The 19152-nt window shown below is 39.6% G+C and overlaps 1 protein-coding gene across 1 annotated transcript; it reads right to left on the bottom strand.

Moving 5' to 3' along the window:
* Positions 1 to 2124: 2124 nt before the first annotated feature.
* LOC145166391 (protein KTI12 homolog) lies at positions 2125 to 3973 on the bottom strand. Its single transcript, XM_079085353.1, has 2 exons — positions 3847 to 3973; positions 2125 to 3325 (listed from the first exon to the last, which is right to left on the bottom strand). Exon 2 carries the CDS (start codon positions 3254 to 3256, stop codon positions 2348 to 2350), a length of 909 nt encoding a protein of 302 aa, XP_078941479.1. The 5' UTR covers positions 3257 to 3325; positions 3847 to 3973; the 3' UTR covers positions 2125 to 2347.
* Positions 3974 to 19152: the final 15179 nt, after the last annotated feature.

The following is a 19152-nucleotide window of genomic DNA, read 5'->3' as shown; positions in this document are numbered from 1 at the left end:
CATGCTCAATCTTCCATCGATAAATTACCATATATACAAATTAGAAAAAAGTTTTAAATTTCAACGTTTTTTTAAAGAAGACACATGGAGTTGAGGCGTGTCTATCTCCCTGTCACTTAGGCCATTAAAGCGATGAGCTTAGAAACCGCTTAGAAGTGGGGTTAAGCCTCGATTTAACACAAAATTACAACTTTAATGACTAGATGTGAAAAAATAAGACTTTAGTGACCAAATCAAGCCAAAAGATGAAGTTCAGTGAGTTACAATATCATTAACCCTCTTTAAAACCTTAAATACAGGGAATGTTTTTATGATGAAAGACGTTATTTCTACATATGTTTTTTTATTCGTCCTTTAAAAAACAAGATGTTTAACTTTTATAACCTTCTTATGATCGAAAAGAGAGAATTACGGTAAATATATAGAAGTCAAAACACTTTGTTTTTAAATGGATAAAAAAAACATAAATAAAAATATCACCTCTCATCTAAATACCTAAAATAAAGGCTAGAATTTAATTCCAAATTCCTTCTATTCCATCTAAATACGTCAAACCAAACACACCCCTAAGTGTTAACGACTTTATTAAAAGAAAATTGGAATTTACCTTTGAATATTAATCATATCATCTATTACTATGAATGTCCAAAGGTAAAAAAAAGTCATTCATCCTACTTTAGTGTCCTATTTTTACACACTTCAGCAACGTTTGAGACATTTTTGGAAGTTTGTGAAACCAATGAGTGACTTTGAACTATATTTGGACACACATAGACAAAACACTTGGTTTATGACTTTATAGAGCAAAGTGGAGTATTAACTATTAAGTATCTTCTGTGTAAAAAACTAAAAATAGCAAATATTTGAATAAAAAGTTTTAAATAAGACTAAAAGGTGTGGTAAAATTTTTATCTATGAAAAAGGTATGGTAAAATTTTTACCTATGAAAAAGGTGTGCCACATAGGCATCATGTAAACATTTCTTTTTCTTAATAATCTTTACCTATTATAGGGGTATGATAAATTTTTTACCTATAAAAAAAAAAAACTTAAGTTTGCAAGTGACCAATCAACAAACACAATGGAAATAAAACTCCAATTTACCACCGGTGGAAGTGTACCGGCAGTGGGGTACACTTTTCAGGCCATCTCCCTCCACCTCATCACCATATTCTGAAAACTTCACCAGCTTCTCCTTCCACACCAACAATAATGTACCTACAAGTCTTCAACATGAGCTATCATTGTGGTTTGTACAAAGAAGAGAAATAAACAGGAAAGAGTAGAGAGGGCAGAAGGATAAGGCAAATAAATGAATTCTTCATCAAAATAATATATTCAGACATTAGGTTGTAATTTTCATAGGACAAACCACACACTAAAAGTCCACATGATCCAAACAAGTATTTTCCATTCCAAATAACCGGTCACACGTTTTCCTTATATGTATACATATTGTTTGACATGAACTTTTTTCTTTCCTTCAAAAAAAAAAACCTCAGAAAAAAGAGAAGAAAACATTTCCAAAAAGATGAAACTTCTGTTTAGATCATCATGAAGGTAATGTTCAAGTATCTTTCACATAAATTGAAGTCATCATAGCAATGTGATGACCAAAATAGCATATGCCAACTACTCATTTTACCACAATAAAGCTTGTGCGTGGTGACATGAGGCTTTATAAATTGACATGTATGTACCCACCCACATTTTAGATGTAGTTGTACATACATGCATTACACTTGTACCATAGACAATCATGTATTCCTATTATACAATGCAAGTCCAAAGAATCCCAATCGCAACAATAGTTACATAGTTAAATTCTGTATATAGAGTGACTATACAGTGACTAAACTTGTATTCTTATTTGTCCAAATCAGACTTTTTTTTTCTAAGCTGGTAAACTGTCTGAATGAGACTGAATAATCATTTGACCCTTATTATTCATCACTTTTAACAATAGTCGTCAGTTTTAACATGAGATAATCTGGATGGGGAATAAAAGAATGAAAAATAAGTACACAGTCGATGTCTTATTACATTAAGACATCTTTTTTTTTGCATAACCCATTAAGGCATTGGACTAAGTAAAAAAGAAACACCCATGTACAACTGTCCAAATTAACACATAAAACTCATCAAGTAAAAAAAAAAGTCCTAATCCAACCCATCCATCCTAAACACAGTACAAAGCCAACATGTTATGTCATGTCCTGTCTTACTAACAAATGGATCCCTTATAGTAAATAAACGCTAAGTTATAATATTCAAGAAGTCAATCACTCAAAGGGTTTTTTGCAAAATATAACATACAAAACTTATGGAATTACGAAAAAGCCGGTCTTCATCCACTTCCAAATTCTCTATTCAAGTAATCAATAAACATTCTCTTTGCACTTTCAGCATCCGAAGGAGGTGGTGGCCCACTTAAACTCGACTGACCAGTCAACTTTATAAAAGTCTTCCTCAACCGCCTCAACTCCGGCAACCCAACCGCCCGTGAAACATTAACAACCGGCAAATCCGGTCCAACACCAACCCCACCCGCCGAAGCACCCATGGCCGCCGACTGAGCCGCCACAATCGCACCAATCACCTCCTGTGTAGCTCTATCCATCTCATACAAAGAATTCGCCTCTGAAAATCTCACACTTTGTGTCGCTATTGTGGGTTGCAAAATCTTTACATCTTTAGTCTTTGAGTCAACTCTTTTTGTTATATAATCCACAAGTTCTAAAATCACTTGGGAATTTTTACTTATTTCATCTTTAAATGGGTATAATTCGAATAAAGGTGAATCCCATCTGTTTCTTCTATCGGGTGTTTCAAATCTTCTTACTAAATCTTCAAATATATGATCATCATATGAAGGTTCATTGTTCTTCCTTCGTTCTTGATTCCAGATTCTACATTGACTTTCTTCCACATCACAGAAAAGAACACAATGTCTGATTCCTGCAGCACGTGCTAAACACCATAGCTCATATCTGTAACCTTTTATGCTGTTTAGGGAATCTACTATGATGATGTTGTCTTTTGATAAAGATCTGTCTACTTCTGATCTAAGGACTCCTCTTAAGTTCTTTTCTGATGTCATTTCTGCATAGGTTTGGTTTCGATTGAGATGGAAGGAAGTTTCGTTGATGATTTTGAGTGTTGGTTTGAATTCTGTGTTGTTTAGGGCTTCAGATAGGGAAAGGGCGGCTTTTGACTTTCCACTACATGGTTGACCACAAATTACAACTAATGCCATTCAAAGGAGTTTTACTGTAGTTGCAGAGATGAACTATTGTTTCTTGTGAGAAATGATCACTTGAAAATCCTGTTTGTGACAAGAACATATGTTATGTTAAATTGTTAATAGCTTGCAATCTTGTCCCCTTTGATTCAAATCAGATGAGTTTTGACGTTCAAATTTGTCCCACACTAAAGGAGTGAATGATTTATGAGCCCCAACTATGTAATGTATCTGTAATTTCTCTCATTATTATCATCAATAATCCTAGATCAAACAAGCATTAGACAAGAAGTGATTCTATGAAATTCTTAATGGAAGCTAATGTTGTATTTAAGATGCCTAGTGATACAATTGAATTTAGATCCTTCAAGTAAACAAGATCACAGCCGTACATAACTACTTACACATCAAATCGATAAAAAGCATGTTGTTTTTTTTTACAATTTGAGCAAACAACAATCATTTGATTCAGGATAGAGGAGCATATCGAGCATAAACCCTAATCCTTTATTAGGGGCGAATCAATTTCCTAACTGAAATCTAATATCTAAATACATAAAACAGACTGAAACAGGAGATTAAAGATGAATCGAAGAATCAGTCACCTCAGAGAGAACGTGTAGATTTCCTCCAATGGTGGCTGATGAGCTTACTGTGCGTAAGTGTGCGAGTCCACGAGGTTAGAGGGAAAAGATGGCGTAAAGACGTTTGATTCCAAAACCTTTTACAAATGTTTTCTACTAAAATTCTCATTTTCACCCTTTCATGTTTACTAATTGACTCCCAAGCCCCTAATATGTGATGGTTTTTTTTTGGAAAGGGAACTTCCCTAACGAGGGTTTCCGGGCCAGCTTTCGCGCACCGACTAATCCTCCGCTGCAAACATGAGGCTTTGCCTCATGCCCTGGAGTCATTGCAGGCGAACCTCCATGGCCACAAGGGCCTAATATGTGATGGTTAAAGACTTGGAAGTAGGCCTGGCAATGGAGCGGGTTTTAACCCTGATCCGATCCAAACCCTTAACAATTATATGGGTTTGGAGCATAGTTTTTGATCCGTTTATCCGCTAACGACCCATACCCGCTAACCCTTTTATTAAAAGGGTCAGGTATGGATCATCACCGATCCGCTCCATTTATAACCCGCCCCATATAAATTTTAAAATCATACATTTATAGTTTATACTGCCTAAAGTTTACATTAAATTCCAATCGAAAGTCCAAAGAAAAAATGCCAAAAACTAAACTGTTTTTACATAGGACTCGAGGACTCAACTTCTAGACTTCCAGTATTCTCCCAAGAATCATGATGTCATTTCATTTATATTTCATCATGTAGTCACCAGTTTCATTTATAAATCAATAAATTCATTTATCAACCGGAAGAAAGTTTGTAATTCATATTCTCTATCAATTCAATCGACGGTCAAAAACCAATCGGAAGTAACTATGATAATGATTTTAATTCCAATAGAAAGTCTATGAGTACATAATGTGTTTTCTAAATCAACATTTGTTTTATTTAATAAATGTGATTTTATGATTTAAGTAAAATGTGTTTGATTATTCAAAAAACCTACGGGTTACGGGACGGGTTTGGATATCTGTTGATTCGGTGGATAAGGGTATGAGTTTGATTATTCAAAACCCTGCGGGTTACGGAGCAGGTTTGGATCGCATTTTGGAATTTGTTAAAAGGGTTTGGATCAAGGTCGATTCGCTCCAAATCCGACCCATTGCCAGGTCTACTTGGAAGCTTTCCCACGATCATAACATTTGGTTCAAAGAAAGGAACGTTCGTTTTGAGTTTTGAAAAGTAACTTACAAATTTGTGTTATTGACTTCATTGTAATTATGCTAAGTTTTATGTTTAGTCCAAAAGTTTTAACTATTGCAAGTGAAAGTGTAAAATAGTACTAATTTTCACTCTTAGTATTAAATTGAAATGTAATAATAGTACAAATTACATTTGTTGGTAACACTCAGTTTCGAATCGTTTCATTATTCGGGGTTATGGCATGATCATCAGTTATCATAAGGCTTTGGACCTTGGGGAAGAAAGGATTTGGCCCTTTTTGGATGAGGGTATTAAATTCTAAGTGATCCGAGTGTTCGATGGTGTTTCGAAGCCCAAGGGCATAATCGTAATTTATTAACTCAGTCCTTTATGAATTTTGGGTTTGGTTTGGGGAGTTTTAAGACTAAGGTGAGTTGTTAAAAGTATAGGGCTTCTCGTCACTTTTCCGTGAATATAAAGTTCGTCGGAAACGGACTTAGATCGAGGAAGTTATGGTCTTCGGAGTGTTTTAAGGTTTAAGAGGGAACCCTAGTACGCGGGGCGTACAACAAGTTACACTTGGTGTACTAGCTGAGAAGCTAGAACGCAGGGCGTACCTGTGGTGTACGCTTAGCGTACTAGTGGATAAGAGTCTCGGGTCCGTAGCCTCTTACGGTGGGTGTACGAGGAGTACGTTGGGCGTAGGAGGGGGAAATGGAAAACCCTAGTTTTCATGTTGTACCCTATATAAGCTTCATGTTAGCCTCTTTTGAGCATTTATTAGTCAGCCTCCATATCCTAAAAAACCTAATTCGTTCCATTGTCCTTGTTTGGTGATCTTGAGCTCTTGTGAGGCTTTTGTGGAAAGTCTTTGTGGATCTAGAAGAAGAAGAAGGAGCTTGAATACTTGTTCTTTGAAGGAAAGCTGTGAGATCCAGCATTAGCATCTCCTTTTGGTGGCTTGGGATGTATAAAGTTCAAACCTTGCCCTTTCATTTCATGGATCTTCTTCTTAGTTCATTTTTGGTCATTTTGGCCCTTTTTGGTTGATGATTGGGAGTTAAAGTCGTTTTGAAGCTTGTAGTTGTAGATCTGGATATATTATGGGTTCCTTGTGCATAAAGATGCAAACTGTATGGTGGTTTTGGTTCCATGCATGTATTAAGTCAAGTTGTGACATCCCCAATTTCCCGGCCAGAAAAGACTGATTTGTTTATGCTTTATTTGAAAATCAGACTATATTTTTAAAGAAATATATTGTGGAATTTGTTCCCAAAAATATGATAAAGAATTTATCAAAGCATTTCCGAAGAAATGTATTATATTAAAAATCTCGGGATATCATTGTTAATACATATCAAAAGCATAAACATAAACAACATAGGCCTTATAATATCTATTTATTCTAGTGGCCTATAATCCATTGATGTCTCATCAGATCATCACTCCTGTGCTCTCTTGCCACTACCTATATACGAGAAAACTGAGTGGGTGAACGCATAGGGTTTTCAACCCACAATAAGTAAATTCATTAATTTCATCAAATCAATCAACCCGATTACCCGTACCCGTTGTCCTCACTTTACGTCCCTAAAGCATCTATTATAAGGGACCTATCATAAGGATTTTCATCGGGGTGGACAACACTACTCAGTGGATTCCATAAGAATTTATGTCAAATAAGGAAACCATAAGGGGGATGGAGCACACCTGGTGAACACGTAGTTCAAATAAACACCTACAGGTTGCGAGCCTGCCAGTGTTCCACTGGACTGTCTAGAATAGTCTGTGGTCGTCATCTATACTCCGCTAGATAACTGAATCAACTTAAACATCGAGGCCTCTCATCATTTTATTTCATCACACATCAACTATTTTAACTACGCATGTTTTACCCAACAAATTTGTAGATATAAAATACATATACAGTTTAAATCATTTAAAACATGTATAAATCGTTCATCCAGCATAGATATAAAAACACATATAATATGCATATATAACACGTAATTTATATTAAATACTTCATATCTATGTGTAAGATGAAAGTAACTATGTACTCACCTTAGTAGCGTGAGTTGATAGAATCTAAGTAGAAACGGTCAGCGGTTCGTGATCGTCGGGCTCGGGACGCGGAACGCTTTCAGCAAACGAGAGAGAGAAAGAAGGTTTAGGTGTAAGAATGGTTAGGGTCGAGCTTGCTATTTATAGGCTGCCCAAAACATGTCCACATCGTGGACATGACATTTCACGTCGTGACGCATGGCTGAATCACTTTGTAGGCTTGCCATCTGCGTTCTAGCTTCGAAAGGTGTCCGGATGACATTTCCACGTCGTGACCTTTATATCCACGTCGTGGAATCTTAACACATCACTCCCGTAGACTTAGCACATGTTTTCTAGCCTCTATTAGTGTCCTTGACTAATTTCACGTCGTGGACTTAATGTTCACGTTGTGGACTTAAGGCGGCTAGGGTTTCTGCCTCATGTCATGCCCTCAGACAGCTACATCTTCGGAAACTCATAATTTTGGCATACGAGCTCCGTTTTTGATGTTATTTATATTCACGCATAGGTGGAGACGTACTCTACAATTTTTTTTAGATCACTAAGGCTAAAAAGTACTTTATCGTAAACTCACTTTTTATGATTCCCGGTGTCGTGTTGGTTTTGTCGTGAAACTTCGACAGGTCATAACTTCTTCGCTATAACTCGGATTTCGGCGTTCTTTATATCTCCGGAATCCTTGTCCTGACCACTACAACTTTATTCATAGATATTAGGTCTATCTATTATTTTATTTTTGATGCCTATTTTTATTCTTAACTTGTTATATCTTATAAATAAGTATAATGCACATAAAATCACATAATTCACATAATATTCAAATAATTTCTCTTTATTAATTCAAAGTAGGTTATAATTGTTGACCCTAACTATTATACCATTATACTAATGCTTATCCTATAAACACGAGCGTTACATCATGCCATTTCAGTTTTCAGAGTTTGGAGGAGTGAGCAGGCTTGTGACTTCCAGAGTTAGGTTGTAAACTCAACTTGGGGTCTGTTGGTCGCGGTGGTTGGAGACAGTATGTTAGCGCCAGTGTAACACCCATAAAATTTGAGTCAAATTAAAACATTTTAATCATTCAAAAACCATTACGTTCATACAACTCGTTTTCAAAATAGTTTAAACATCAGAGTATCCCCCAAAACCATATCATATAAATCATAAAACATGAGGAGCGGTACGATCACGCCTTCGCCTTGCCACGATCTCCTGAAGTACCTGAAACAATACACTGAAACTGTAAGCCCGAAAGCTTAGTGAGTTACCCCCAAAATACCAACCACACATATCACACTCATAACATATCATAAATAGAACAACCATGCACATCGGGTCTACTGTGTGACTGGTCCGCCCGCACCGGGCCTTCAGTCCACCTGGTCCACCCTCCGAGTCTAGCCATGTACGTCGAGTCTACAGTGTGATTGGCCCGCCCGCACCGGGCCTTCAATCCACCTGGTCCACTCTCTGAGTCTACAGTATGACTGGTCCGCCCGCACCGGGCCTTCAGTCGGCCTGGTCCACTCCCCGAGCCTCGGCACGTCTGGTTCGCCCTCTTGGGGCCTTCAGCCTATCAGGACCGCTCGCTGGGCCTTCGAAATATCCGGTCTGCCCTGGGTATGTTGGCCTTCAGCACAAAGCAGGACCCGCCTCAACCCAACCCCCGTCAAACAACCATGTGCACATAAAACAATCAATCACATAACAATCCTCAACCAGACAAACAGTCTAACATATCACATAGCATATCAACATCCTAACCAGGATTCCGACCTAACCGGTCACTAGCATAACATTACCCTATATCCCGGGTATCGACCTTAACCAGGTCACTAACATAACACCATCCTAAATACCAGGATACAGATCTAGCAAAACAATAACATAACAAACAATACCCGGATTTCCATCCGATAAAGGGCCGACCTTGGTGCCGTAGACCCTGTCGATATGGAGAGGATAACTCACCTCGCAATTGTCGACTGAAAGGATAAGATCAGCTGCTCCGATCACCGACACAAACTCCACCACCGAACACTACCAAAGAACCAATTCCATAAATACCAAAATCACCAAAATACCCTTGGAAGTCAAACTGGTCAACTCTTGGCCAAAGTCAAAGTCCTCAGTCAAAGTCAACCTCCCTGACTGACTCTACTCACCGAGTCGACCCGTCGACTCGTCGAGTCCCTATACTCAGAAATTCCCATAACCCGAGTCTACTCGCCGAGTCACCCCAAGACTCGTCGAGTCCAACGATCTCCGAGTCCCATCCTGTCCAACTCACTGAGTCACCTCTCGACTCACTGATCTGCGTCTAAACCAAAAGGGGTTAGGGGTTCTGCGACCAGAGTCGCCGAGTCCAAGAACAGACTCACCGAGTCCACGATAATCTTCAATAGACTCGCCGGGTTGTTCTTCCAACTCGTCGAGTCCAAGCTCATCATCATAAGACTCGCCGAGTCACCCATGCGACTCGCCGAGTTACTACGTGACTCAAAGTCTGATCTCTAGCCCGACTCGCCGAGTCATCTCCCAGACTCGTCGAGTCCACACGTGCATTCCCAAAATCTCGAGACACAGAGTTGCTCCTTTGCTCCAAACAATAGATCGGGGTCTCTAGAGTCCATTAGCAACATAAAGTTGCTACCTTTACGTGCTTCTTGCCCCATAATACCAAAAACCAAGCTAGAAAGGGACTTAACTCTTGGGGAAAGGCTTTTGCATAGCAACCAAAAGGGCTTTCTGCATCTTTGATCCAAATAGAGCTCAGATCTGGAGTTTCAACTCCAGATCTAACTTATACACCAAGATCTCATCATATCATCTCCAAACAAGCCCTAAAACTTCCATGAAAATGGATCTAGAAAGGGGAAAGCCAAGGATAACGATTCATTACCTCCAAAACGACCTCCTGCTGAAGAGTAATCTGAATCTCCACAAATCTCCTTGATCCAAGCTTCTTGATCTTCAAGATCTCTTCACAAAACACTTAACAATGCTCCAATTTGCTTCCAATGGCTCTCACTCACGATTCTAGGGTTTCTGGGTCTCAAAGGGGCTAAGGGAGCTGAGGAGAGGACATTAAGTCCTTTAAATAAGGTGCAACCCCGAAGATTAGGGTTTTTCCTCGACCAGCACTGACTCGTCGAGTCCAGCCGCCAACTCGCCGAGTCAGGCCACTTAACCCCGTGCCACGCACCCGCTTCGACTCGGCGAGTCAAGAGACCTACTCGCCGAGTCCCTTCCTTTATTTTCACTTAGCACCCTTCAACTTCTTGCTTCCGAACTTGGGATGTTACAATTCTCCCCCACTTAAATTAGTCTTCGTCCTCGAAGCCTGCGGCAACACGAACTTCCGGATGATACTCCCACAATGCATCCACTGATCTCAAACCGGCCCAGATTCCTTCAATCACTGCTATCGAATCCCTAAAATCCATCTCTTCCCTTGTAGGGTCCTGATCAACTGCTTCAAGCCGGCCATTGGCTTCTTTTCTCTGATGACAACACTCATCAACTAAGTGCCACCTGAAGACACTACCTTACTTCCGTCTTACGCATTCATTCGCAACCTGCGAAAACTGGATACCACAACACCCACTGAGCTCCGCCAAGACACTAATTCATCTTCCTTCGCCCAAGATTGGCGATAACCCTGACAACTGGCAACCTAGAACGAATCCTCATGATGGAATACCCCAGGTTGGAATACCTCCACATACATAACCCAAGCCTACAACCATACTCGGAACTAAGGACCTTGTCCTTGCGTCACCCTCGAACCCTTCGGTTCGACACAACGGAGTGCAATCCACCCACACTTCCCTATCGCGATCTCTAGGTCCTTGACCTCCGACTGTAATATCCTTATGCAGTCCTCAGCACCGGTCCAGACTGCTCCCGAGTCTGTTATCCTGCTGAATCACCTTCCTCTGTCCCATTCCCCGATCTGGAACCACTATCCTCCTTCTCTTCCAAGGAGACCGAAAACATGCATGCACATCATCCAACATTGCCACAACCTCAACGAGCATCCAACCTGTATGTGCTTCCATATATCTGGTACACTCCTAGTGCTTACTACCAATAACTGAAGCACTTTCGATCATCCATTTACTCCACTGCCTCCCTTTCAGAGGACCCACACTCCTTCCGGAGTTACATACCTTTCCTTTCCAGGAAGTCTACTCCACAACCATAACACTTATAAGTGCCACTGAGCTAAACTCCACTCTACCGATCCACTAACACATACAGAGTCTTCAGCATGGCTGGACCGCCCTTCCAGGCCTTCAGCCTATCTGGACCACTCTCAGAGCCTTCAGCATGTCTGGACCGTTCCCTGAACCTCCGGCCGACTCCATCATCATGATCAATACTTGGGGCCAAACCATATCGATTATTATTGCATGGTGACTTATTCACTCATTCTCCTCCTATCGATCCATGAACACATACAGAGTCTTCAGCATGACTGGACCGCCTTCCCAAGGCCTTCAGCCTATCTGGACCACTCTCAGAACCTTCAGCATGTCTGGACCGCCCTCCTGGGCCTTCAGCCTGTCTGTACCGTTCCTCGAGCCTTCGACCTGACTGGTAAGCCTCCCGGCCTTCAGTCTATCCAGACCGCTCAAATGCCGTCGCACATCACCCTGAACCATTCCTTCCGGGAATCCCTCCCATGCAGTCTGTTCTATCCCTCTAGGGGTTCCGAACTCCACATCCGTTCTATGAATCTTTTACCCCGGCCTGATCCCAGGCCTCTCAACAATCAATCACTTTCTCTGAAAACCATGGTCTGTTCCCTGCCCCACGTGTTTATCTCCACATTCTCGGCTAGCACAACGCTGAAATCCAACAGCTAACCATCCCTGGATGCATGTTGTTCCACCGGAGAATTTTCCAATTCTCCCCCACTTAGTGCATCGACTACTAACCACCGTTCCCAAAACCGGCATGGCTCAAACGCCCTTACTCCATATATTCCCTCTTATCCATGAACTGACTCCCTCGGGAGTGAGTAACCTTCACCATATAACCCTTCCGCCATCGCATACCTGAACTCCAAGGAAGTTCGAATCTCAACTGAACACTCCTCGCAACACAGTTGCTATTCCAAGCAACGAGATCATATACCTTATCTTTCGACCAAGAATCCTCCTGAACACCAACTACCACTCCTAACCACTAAGATCCTCAATCATACTATGAAACATGCGGAACAATGCAGACAGATTTACAATACTACACAATCAACAAGGTAACAAGATATCAAAAAGGAAACATACCCGCAGCTGCATCCGGCTCTGCCCTGACCTCCTCTGCTGTAAGCTGAAAAGCGCGTCCCTGAGCCCTCGGAGGCTCCGCTCCACCCTGACCCCTGCCAGTAATCCTCAAAGTGGCCGGTGCTGGAGCCTGCACCGTTCCTGCAGCAAACTGTGGGCAGTTGGCCCTCAAGTGTCCAACCTGATGGCAATGATAACAAATCCTCATATCCTGCACCGGGGATGACTGACGGCAATCCCTCGCATAATACCCCTCTCTTCCGCACTTGCAGCACGCACCACCGGACCTACAAACTCCGGTATGACCCTTCCCATACTTTTCGCAAGTGTGGCTGCTTTGACTCCCAATCCTGGAGTCAACGGTTTTGAACCCTTTCGGCGCCGGCTGCGACTGCACTGGGGCCTGCCTCTGCTCTCGCAACTGCAACTCAATCTCTTACTCCCGCCGCCTGGCGGCCTCCTGCAGCTCTAACAAGGTATCACACCTTTGCGTGGACACAAACTGACTGATGTCCCTCTTGAGCATACTCAGATATCGGGACATCTGAGCCTGCTCTGAAGCAAACTCTGGGCAAAACATTGCCCTCTCAGTAAACATCCTGGTGATCTCTGTCACCGACTCTGAATCCTGCTTTAGCTCCAGGAACTCCTGAGCCAACCTCTCTCTCTCAACCCGTGGAACATAACGGGTACTGAACATTTCCCGGAACTGATCCCACGTAACCGCAGCCCGCTGCGCATCAGAATAAGATCCCGTAGTCAACCTCCACCAATCCTTCGCTCTGAGCCTCAAAAGGTTCAGAGCACACCTCACCCTCTGATCGGCAGGGCATGAACACGTGAAGAAACATCCCTCCACGTCTGACAACCACCTCATAGCAACGATCGGATCCTGAACTCCATCGAAAGTAGGGGGCTTCGTATTATCGAAGTCCCGATACTGAAAACCTCGACCGGTTCCTCCCCCTCCCCCTGCCACTGCTACAGCCGCGGCAGCCGCCTCCGCAAGAGCTGCATAGCGCTCATCAAAGTACTCAACCATGGCAGTCTTGATCGACCCAAACATTTCCGGCAACTCGGCCCGGAACATAGCAGCAACCTCATCTAGCCCGACTAGTCAAGTCCATACGTGCATTCCCAAAATCTCAAGACACAGAGCTGCTCCTTTGCTCCAAACAATAGATCGGGGTCTCTAGAGTCCATTAGCAACATAAAGTTGCTACCTTTACGTGCTTCTTGCCCCATAATACCAAAAACCAAGCTAGAAAGGGACTTAACTCTTGGGGAAAGGCTTTTGCATAGCAACCAAAAGGGCTTTCTGCATCTTTGATCCAAATAGAGCTCAGATCTGGAGTTTCAACTCCAGATCTAACTTATACACCAAGATCTCATCATATCATCTCCAAACAAGCCCTAAAACTTCCATGAAAATGGATCTAGAAAGGGGAAAGCCAAGGATAACGATTCATTACCTCCAAAACGACCTCCTGTTGAAGAGTAATATGAATCTCCACAAATCTCCTTGATCCAAGCTTCTTGATCTTCAAGATCTCTTCACAAAACACTTAACAATGCTCCAATTTGCTTCCAATGGCTCTCACTCACGATTCTAGGGTTTCTGGGTCTCAAAGGGGGCTAAGGGAGCTGAGGGGAGGACATTAAGTCCTTTAAATTGGGTGCAACCCCGAAGATTAGGGTTTTTCCTCGACCAACACTGACTCATCGAGTCCAGCCGCCGACTCGCCGAGTCAGGCCACTTAACCCCGTGCCATGCACCCGCTTCGACTCGGCGAGTCAAGAGACCTACTCGCCGAGTCCCTTCCTTTATTTTCACTTAGCACCCTTCAACTTCTTGCTTCCGAACTTGGGATGTTACAGCCAGTGTGCATAGGTGGATTGAGGTGGTTTGGGTACTTTGTGATGCGAGCAAGGGCCCGTATTCTTGGGATATAGGAAAGCCAGGTGTCAGATTGTCATTTGGGATTGCAGGCAAGGAGTGTATGTTTGGATCGTAAGTCAGTAATTGCTTATGCTTTTGTGTGAAACCCTTAATGCTAAATGGTTATAATTGGGAATTTCAGAGGTCTTCAGCTAAAATTCAGGATTCTCTTGGGATTCATTTGATCCGTATCCAGAGGACCATTCTGCTTATATTATTCATTCCAGGGTCAGGTATGGTCGTACCTGGTTGAGCCGGTTGGGTTATGATTTGGTTTCAATACCAGTGGGTGGTAGTTCGAGCACTAAGTGGGGGAGAACTAGGATTCTCAGGTTGAGTATCAGTCATTGAGTGATTTGTTAGTTTGCTGTTTGGATTGTTGTTTTCAGATTAGTTTGGGCAGATGTTGATCGGTGAACCATTTCCAGAAACATGTATGCTCAGTTGCAGGTGGGTTTGTGGTTCTCTGGTTTAAGTATCAATGTGTCCTAGACCATTGGTCTTTGAGTTTATCATTCAACGGAGATTCTCCGAAGGATTCAAGTGGTGACAGTTAAAGTTCAAGGAAAGTGTCAACTACCATCAAGCTTAGTGTGTATGTTCCTTTGGTTTGTGTCACACCCCGATCCTTGTCGGAATCGATCAAGGCGTGATATATTGTTCAAAGTCTCATGACAACTATGTTATAATATGATTAAATTCAATTAAGTACTAAGTATGCAAACAAGATCCACCACATACAAATACAATTCCAAATACGAACAACATTTATTACATCAAATTTAAATAGTCTTGTGGATTTCTAAGGCACAACCTATTTTTCATCAACTTCATTCTTCAAATCTGCATCATGGGTAAAAACAAGTCAACTACGAGAGTTGGTGAGTAATCTAATTTTAGTAGAGAAAATTGTGAAGTTGAAACATTTATAATTTGAAATTTGTTTTCTTTTGAAGTCGGCAAACAATTGTATTTGAGATAACGGTTTATAAATCAAAAATTGATTAACAAATGATAACAACAACAATAAGTCCTTACCCTATATATACATATGTATATATATAAAAATATATATAGGATGGAGCATCTAATCATCATACACACTCAACCACGTGCGATCAATCACCTTAGCGTCCCAAGGCGAGGTGGTCAACCCAATAGCGCTATTATTGTCCATAACGTACCTCAAGAATACGGGCATAGTCATGGAGATTAGACTAAAAATGATAATGCACTACAAGTACATGTAGCGTAAACAAACAATAGTTATACAATTAATGACTCACGTATAAATGTCCCGACAATGTCTCAATTGTGATAAAACAATAAAATGAAGTTGGAACATATTAGAACCACATGATACACTCCAAAAGTATTGAAAATTATAAAATATGGGGTAGATTACTCACTTTAGTCCCAAAACGAAATGCGTGTGTCGTACGATAGACGGTTCGGGTCAAAATGGCGTAGAACCTAATATAATTAATAGTTTTGGTTTAGGAACTGCTAAATGAGAATGGAGTATTAATACAAATAATTAAACACATATTCTTATATTAGATGAATTAACAATAATTCATTTTGATTAGAATATTAAGATATTCATTTGTTAAATGAATTTTAAATTGAATTAATTACTTTGCATAATTAATTTATATTTTCAATTTAGGCCAGATTTTAATAATTTCTTATTAAAATAATAATTTGCCCAATTATAATTATTTACAGATTTTAACAATTATTTATATGAAATAATCATTAAAATGCATTTTTACATGCTTAAATACTTAGGAAATGGTTTTAAATAGTAAACAGTATTGAAAAATTATGAAATTATTAGGAAATCATTATTTCATACAATATTTTACTGTAAAATTTTTATATTTTTCTGAACTGTTTTAATATTTATTTAATACTTTAATGATTAAACAACAATAAAATCCGGGAAAAATAATAAATGATTCCCAAAAATTCTGTAAAATTAACCATAGTTTTATAACATGATATAGAGCCCATTGTATAAGTTTCGGATATTTGTGACTATGAGAAGTATTTTTTATATATTTCATTATTAATTAATCAATAAAATCATAAATAATAGTAAACAGTAATATAAATGCATGAAACTTCATAAATTATGTTTAATCAATATATTGGTCATCCCAGAATTTTCTCAGAATTTATTGAATGCAAAAAGTATTTTATGTGAATTATTGCCCTACTTTATTGCAATAATTATAGTAATTCAATAAAAATAAGTTATTTTCTGAAAATTTCCAGAACTTCTTATTTTATTGATGGGATTCTGAGAAAAATCAGGTTTATTCATAAAATGAGTTTTAGATAGTTTGGTGGATTTAATTTGTTTCTTGTATGAATTTGAAACTTTTAACAACATACATTGATGAATGCTTCAAGAGGGATGAAGATTGGAGTATAATAGATTGTTCTTGGCTGGAATATGAGTATTTCTTGGATGAATTTCGAGATTGAGAGTGAGAGAAAGAATAGAGAAGGTTTAAGTGGTGAAGAGAATAATGTGTTGGGAGAAAAAGGAAAGGAAAGTGGATGGGAGGTGTGAGTGGGAGACCATGGGAATAATCTTTTTGCTTTTGGTGGTCTTCATAATTTCCCACTAACACAAGCATCTTTTACATAATTAATATAAGAGTTTTATAAAATTTAAAGTAAAGTTTATAAAAATAGAGTTTTATAAAATTTAATGTAAAGTTTATAAAAATGGAGTTTTATAAAAGATAGGTTATCATTTGATTATAACAATCTACTTTGATTTGAAGTTTAATTATAACATTCAAGTTTGATTCTTTTAATTTAATTAGAGCATTATACTTTGATTTGATTTTAATATGGTATCATAATTTAATTGGATTATAGTTATAACGTTGTACTATACTATGTTGCTATTAACGTCAATTTATATCGTAGTGTATGGGTTTTGATCCTATTAGCGTCAAGTAATCTTGAGTAGGGTTTATTAAATTTACAATGTTGTTTAGCACTGTAAAGGCTAAGGAAAATCAAACACACGAATTTTCCAAATGATGTTTTCTCATTAAAGTAACGAATTGTACAGTTATTACATAACGTAAACCTTAACATACAAGGGTTAAGGGAGTTGACCGGTTTGACTTGTTGACTTAGTTTGACTTTGCCTTGACCGGAATTTGATGGTTGTCACATCATCCCCCCGTTAGAAGGAATTTCGTCCCGAAATTTTCATTTTGACTGGGATTTCGAGAGTTTGGGAAGAGATGTGGATACTTTTGTTTCATCTGATCCTCGCGTTCCCAGTTGAATTCGGGTCCTCGTTTAGCGTTCCAGCGGACCTTCACAATGGGAATACGACTTTGCTTTGTTCTTTTGATCTCTCGATCCATGATTTCTACCGGTTCTTCCACGAAGTGGAGACCATCGTTGATTTCAATTTCGTCACGAGGTATCACGAGGGTCTCGTCGGATAGATTTTGTCAATCATATCTTCGGGGTTAAAGTATAGTTTTATTAGTTACCTATAGCGACGACTTGTTGTCACCACAGGTTTAATCTATTACGATGACTTGTTGTCGCTATAGGTTTTTAACAAGGGCCAACGACATACCTATAGCGACACACAAGTCATAATTTGCATGCGTGAAGACTTGGAGTACTTTCTAATGAAAAGTGGGCTACTGGGGAAATTGGAAACAAGTCTAATGAAAAGTGGGCTACTGGGGAAATTGGAAACAAGTCATAATTGGAAACAAGTCATAATTTTCAAAGTCAAGAATATGCAGTAGGCATGTGATGCATTAAATGCATGAGGCACACAAGTCATAATTTTCAGCACCATATACGTATATATGTGTGATTTGAAGAAGAAGGTTACGGCTCAAAGAATATATATATTCATTTTCTTCTTCATTTGTTAGATACACAATAACCATAACATCATAGACTATATATATTCAATTTTCGTTTGTAATTTTCACTAGTTTATATTCTGTGAGTGTTACCGAAATCATTTATCAATTTTTCAGAAGTGCTTAACTTGTTTTGTTGCATTCCCACAACTTGCTATTAATTACTTCTCCCACTTCACTTATATAAATCATCACATTCTTATCGCGACTTTTAACTTCTCCCTCACAAATTTATCCACCTGCAGATCACCAAAACCCCATAGATGACCTCGATTGGTTTCAATACTTTGATCATCAAGATCTTTTCAGGTATATATATAAACGTTACTCATTACACCATCTTTCGCACAGAAAAGTGATTTTGTCGACATTGATCAAAACATGGTTTGGATTTGTAGTGATCAAAAAGAGTCTTTCATCGTGTTGGATTTGATTATCTTGAGTTTTTTTTTTTTGGATTTTTGCAGTGGTGACATGCTCGACCATCGTGATTACGAGTTGTCGGAAAAATTGCATGAAGTGCTCGATCAGAACGTTTCCACAGTACTTAACAAAGATCAAAACATCATTTCTAGAAATGAGTTTCACGATTTAGATCCCCTTAAAGACATAAGCTTATGGGATTGTTGGGAGGATGGTAATTTACCATTGGTTAGTTTCAGTGAAGACTGTAAATCCGGTGGTGAGGCTACATGTAGTTCTAGTGCTGCCACCACTGATCACGGTGGCCGGAAGATGGCAAAGAGATTGAGACCATTGGAGTTTGAAGAGATAGAGAAGTACTTTGAGATGCCGATAATCATGGCAGCAAAGGAACTAGGGATAGGGTTAACAGTGTTGAAGAAAAGATGCAGAGAGCTAAACATAAACAGATGGCCTCATAGAAAACTTAAGAGCCTTCAATCCCTCATTCAA

Source organism: Lactuca virosa, chromosome 3 (genome assembly GCF_052849685.1).
Source record: "Lactuca virosa cultivar CGN04683 chromosome 3, Lactuca_virosa_CGN04683_v6, whole genome shotgun sequence".
Classification (NCBI taxonomy): Eukaryota; Viridiplantae; Streptophyta; class Magnoliopsida; order Asterales; family Asteraceae; genus Lactuca; species Lactuca virosa.
Note: the sequence above shows the minus strand (reverse complement) of the source record. Positions and strands in the feature narration are given on the sequence as shown.

Bases quoted from the DNA above. Each gene is read 5' to 3' on its own strand.
- LOC145166391 (XM_079085353.1), bottom strand. From the start codon at position 3,256: ATGGCATTAGTTGTAATTTGTGGTCAACCATGTAGTGGAAAGTCAAAA.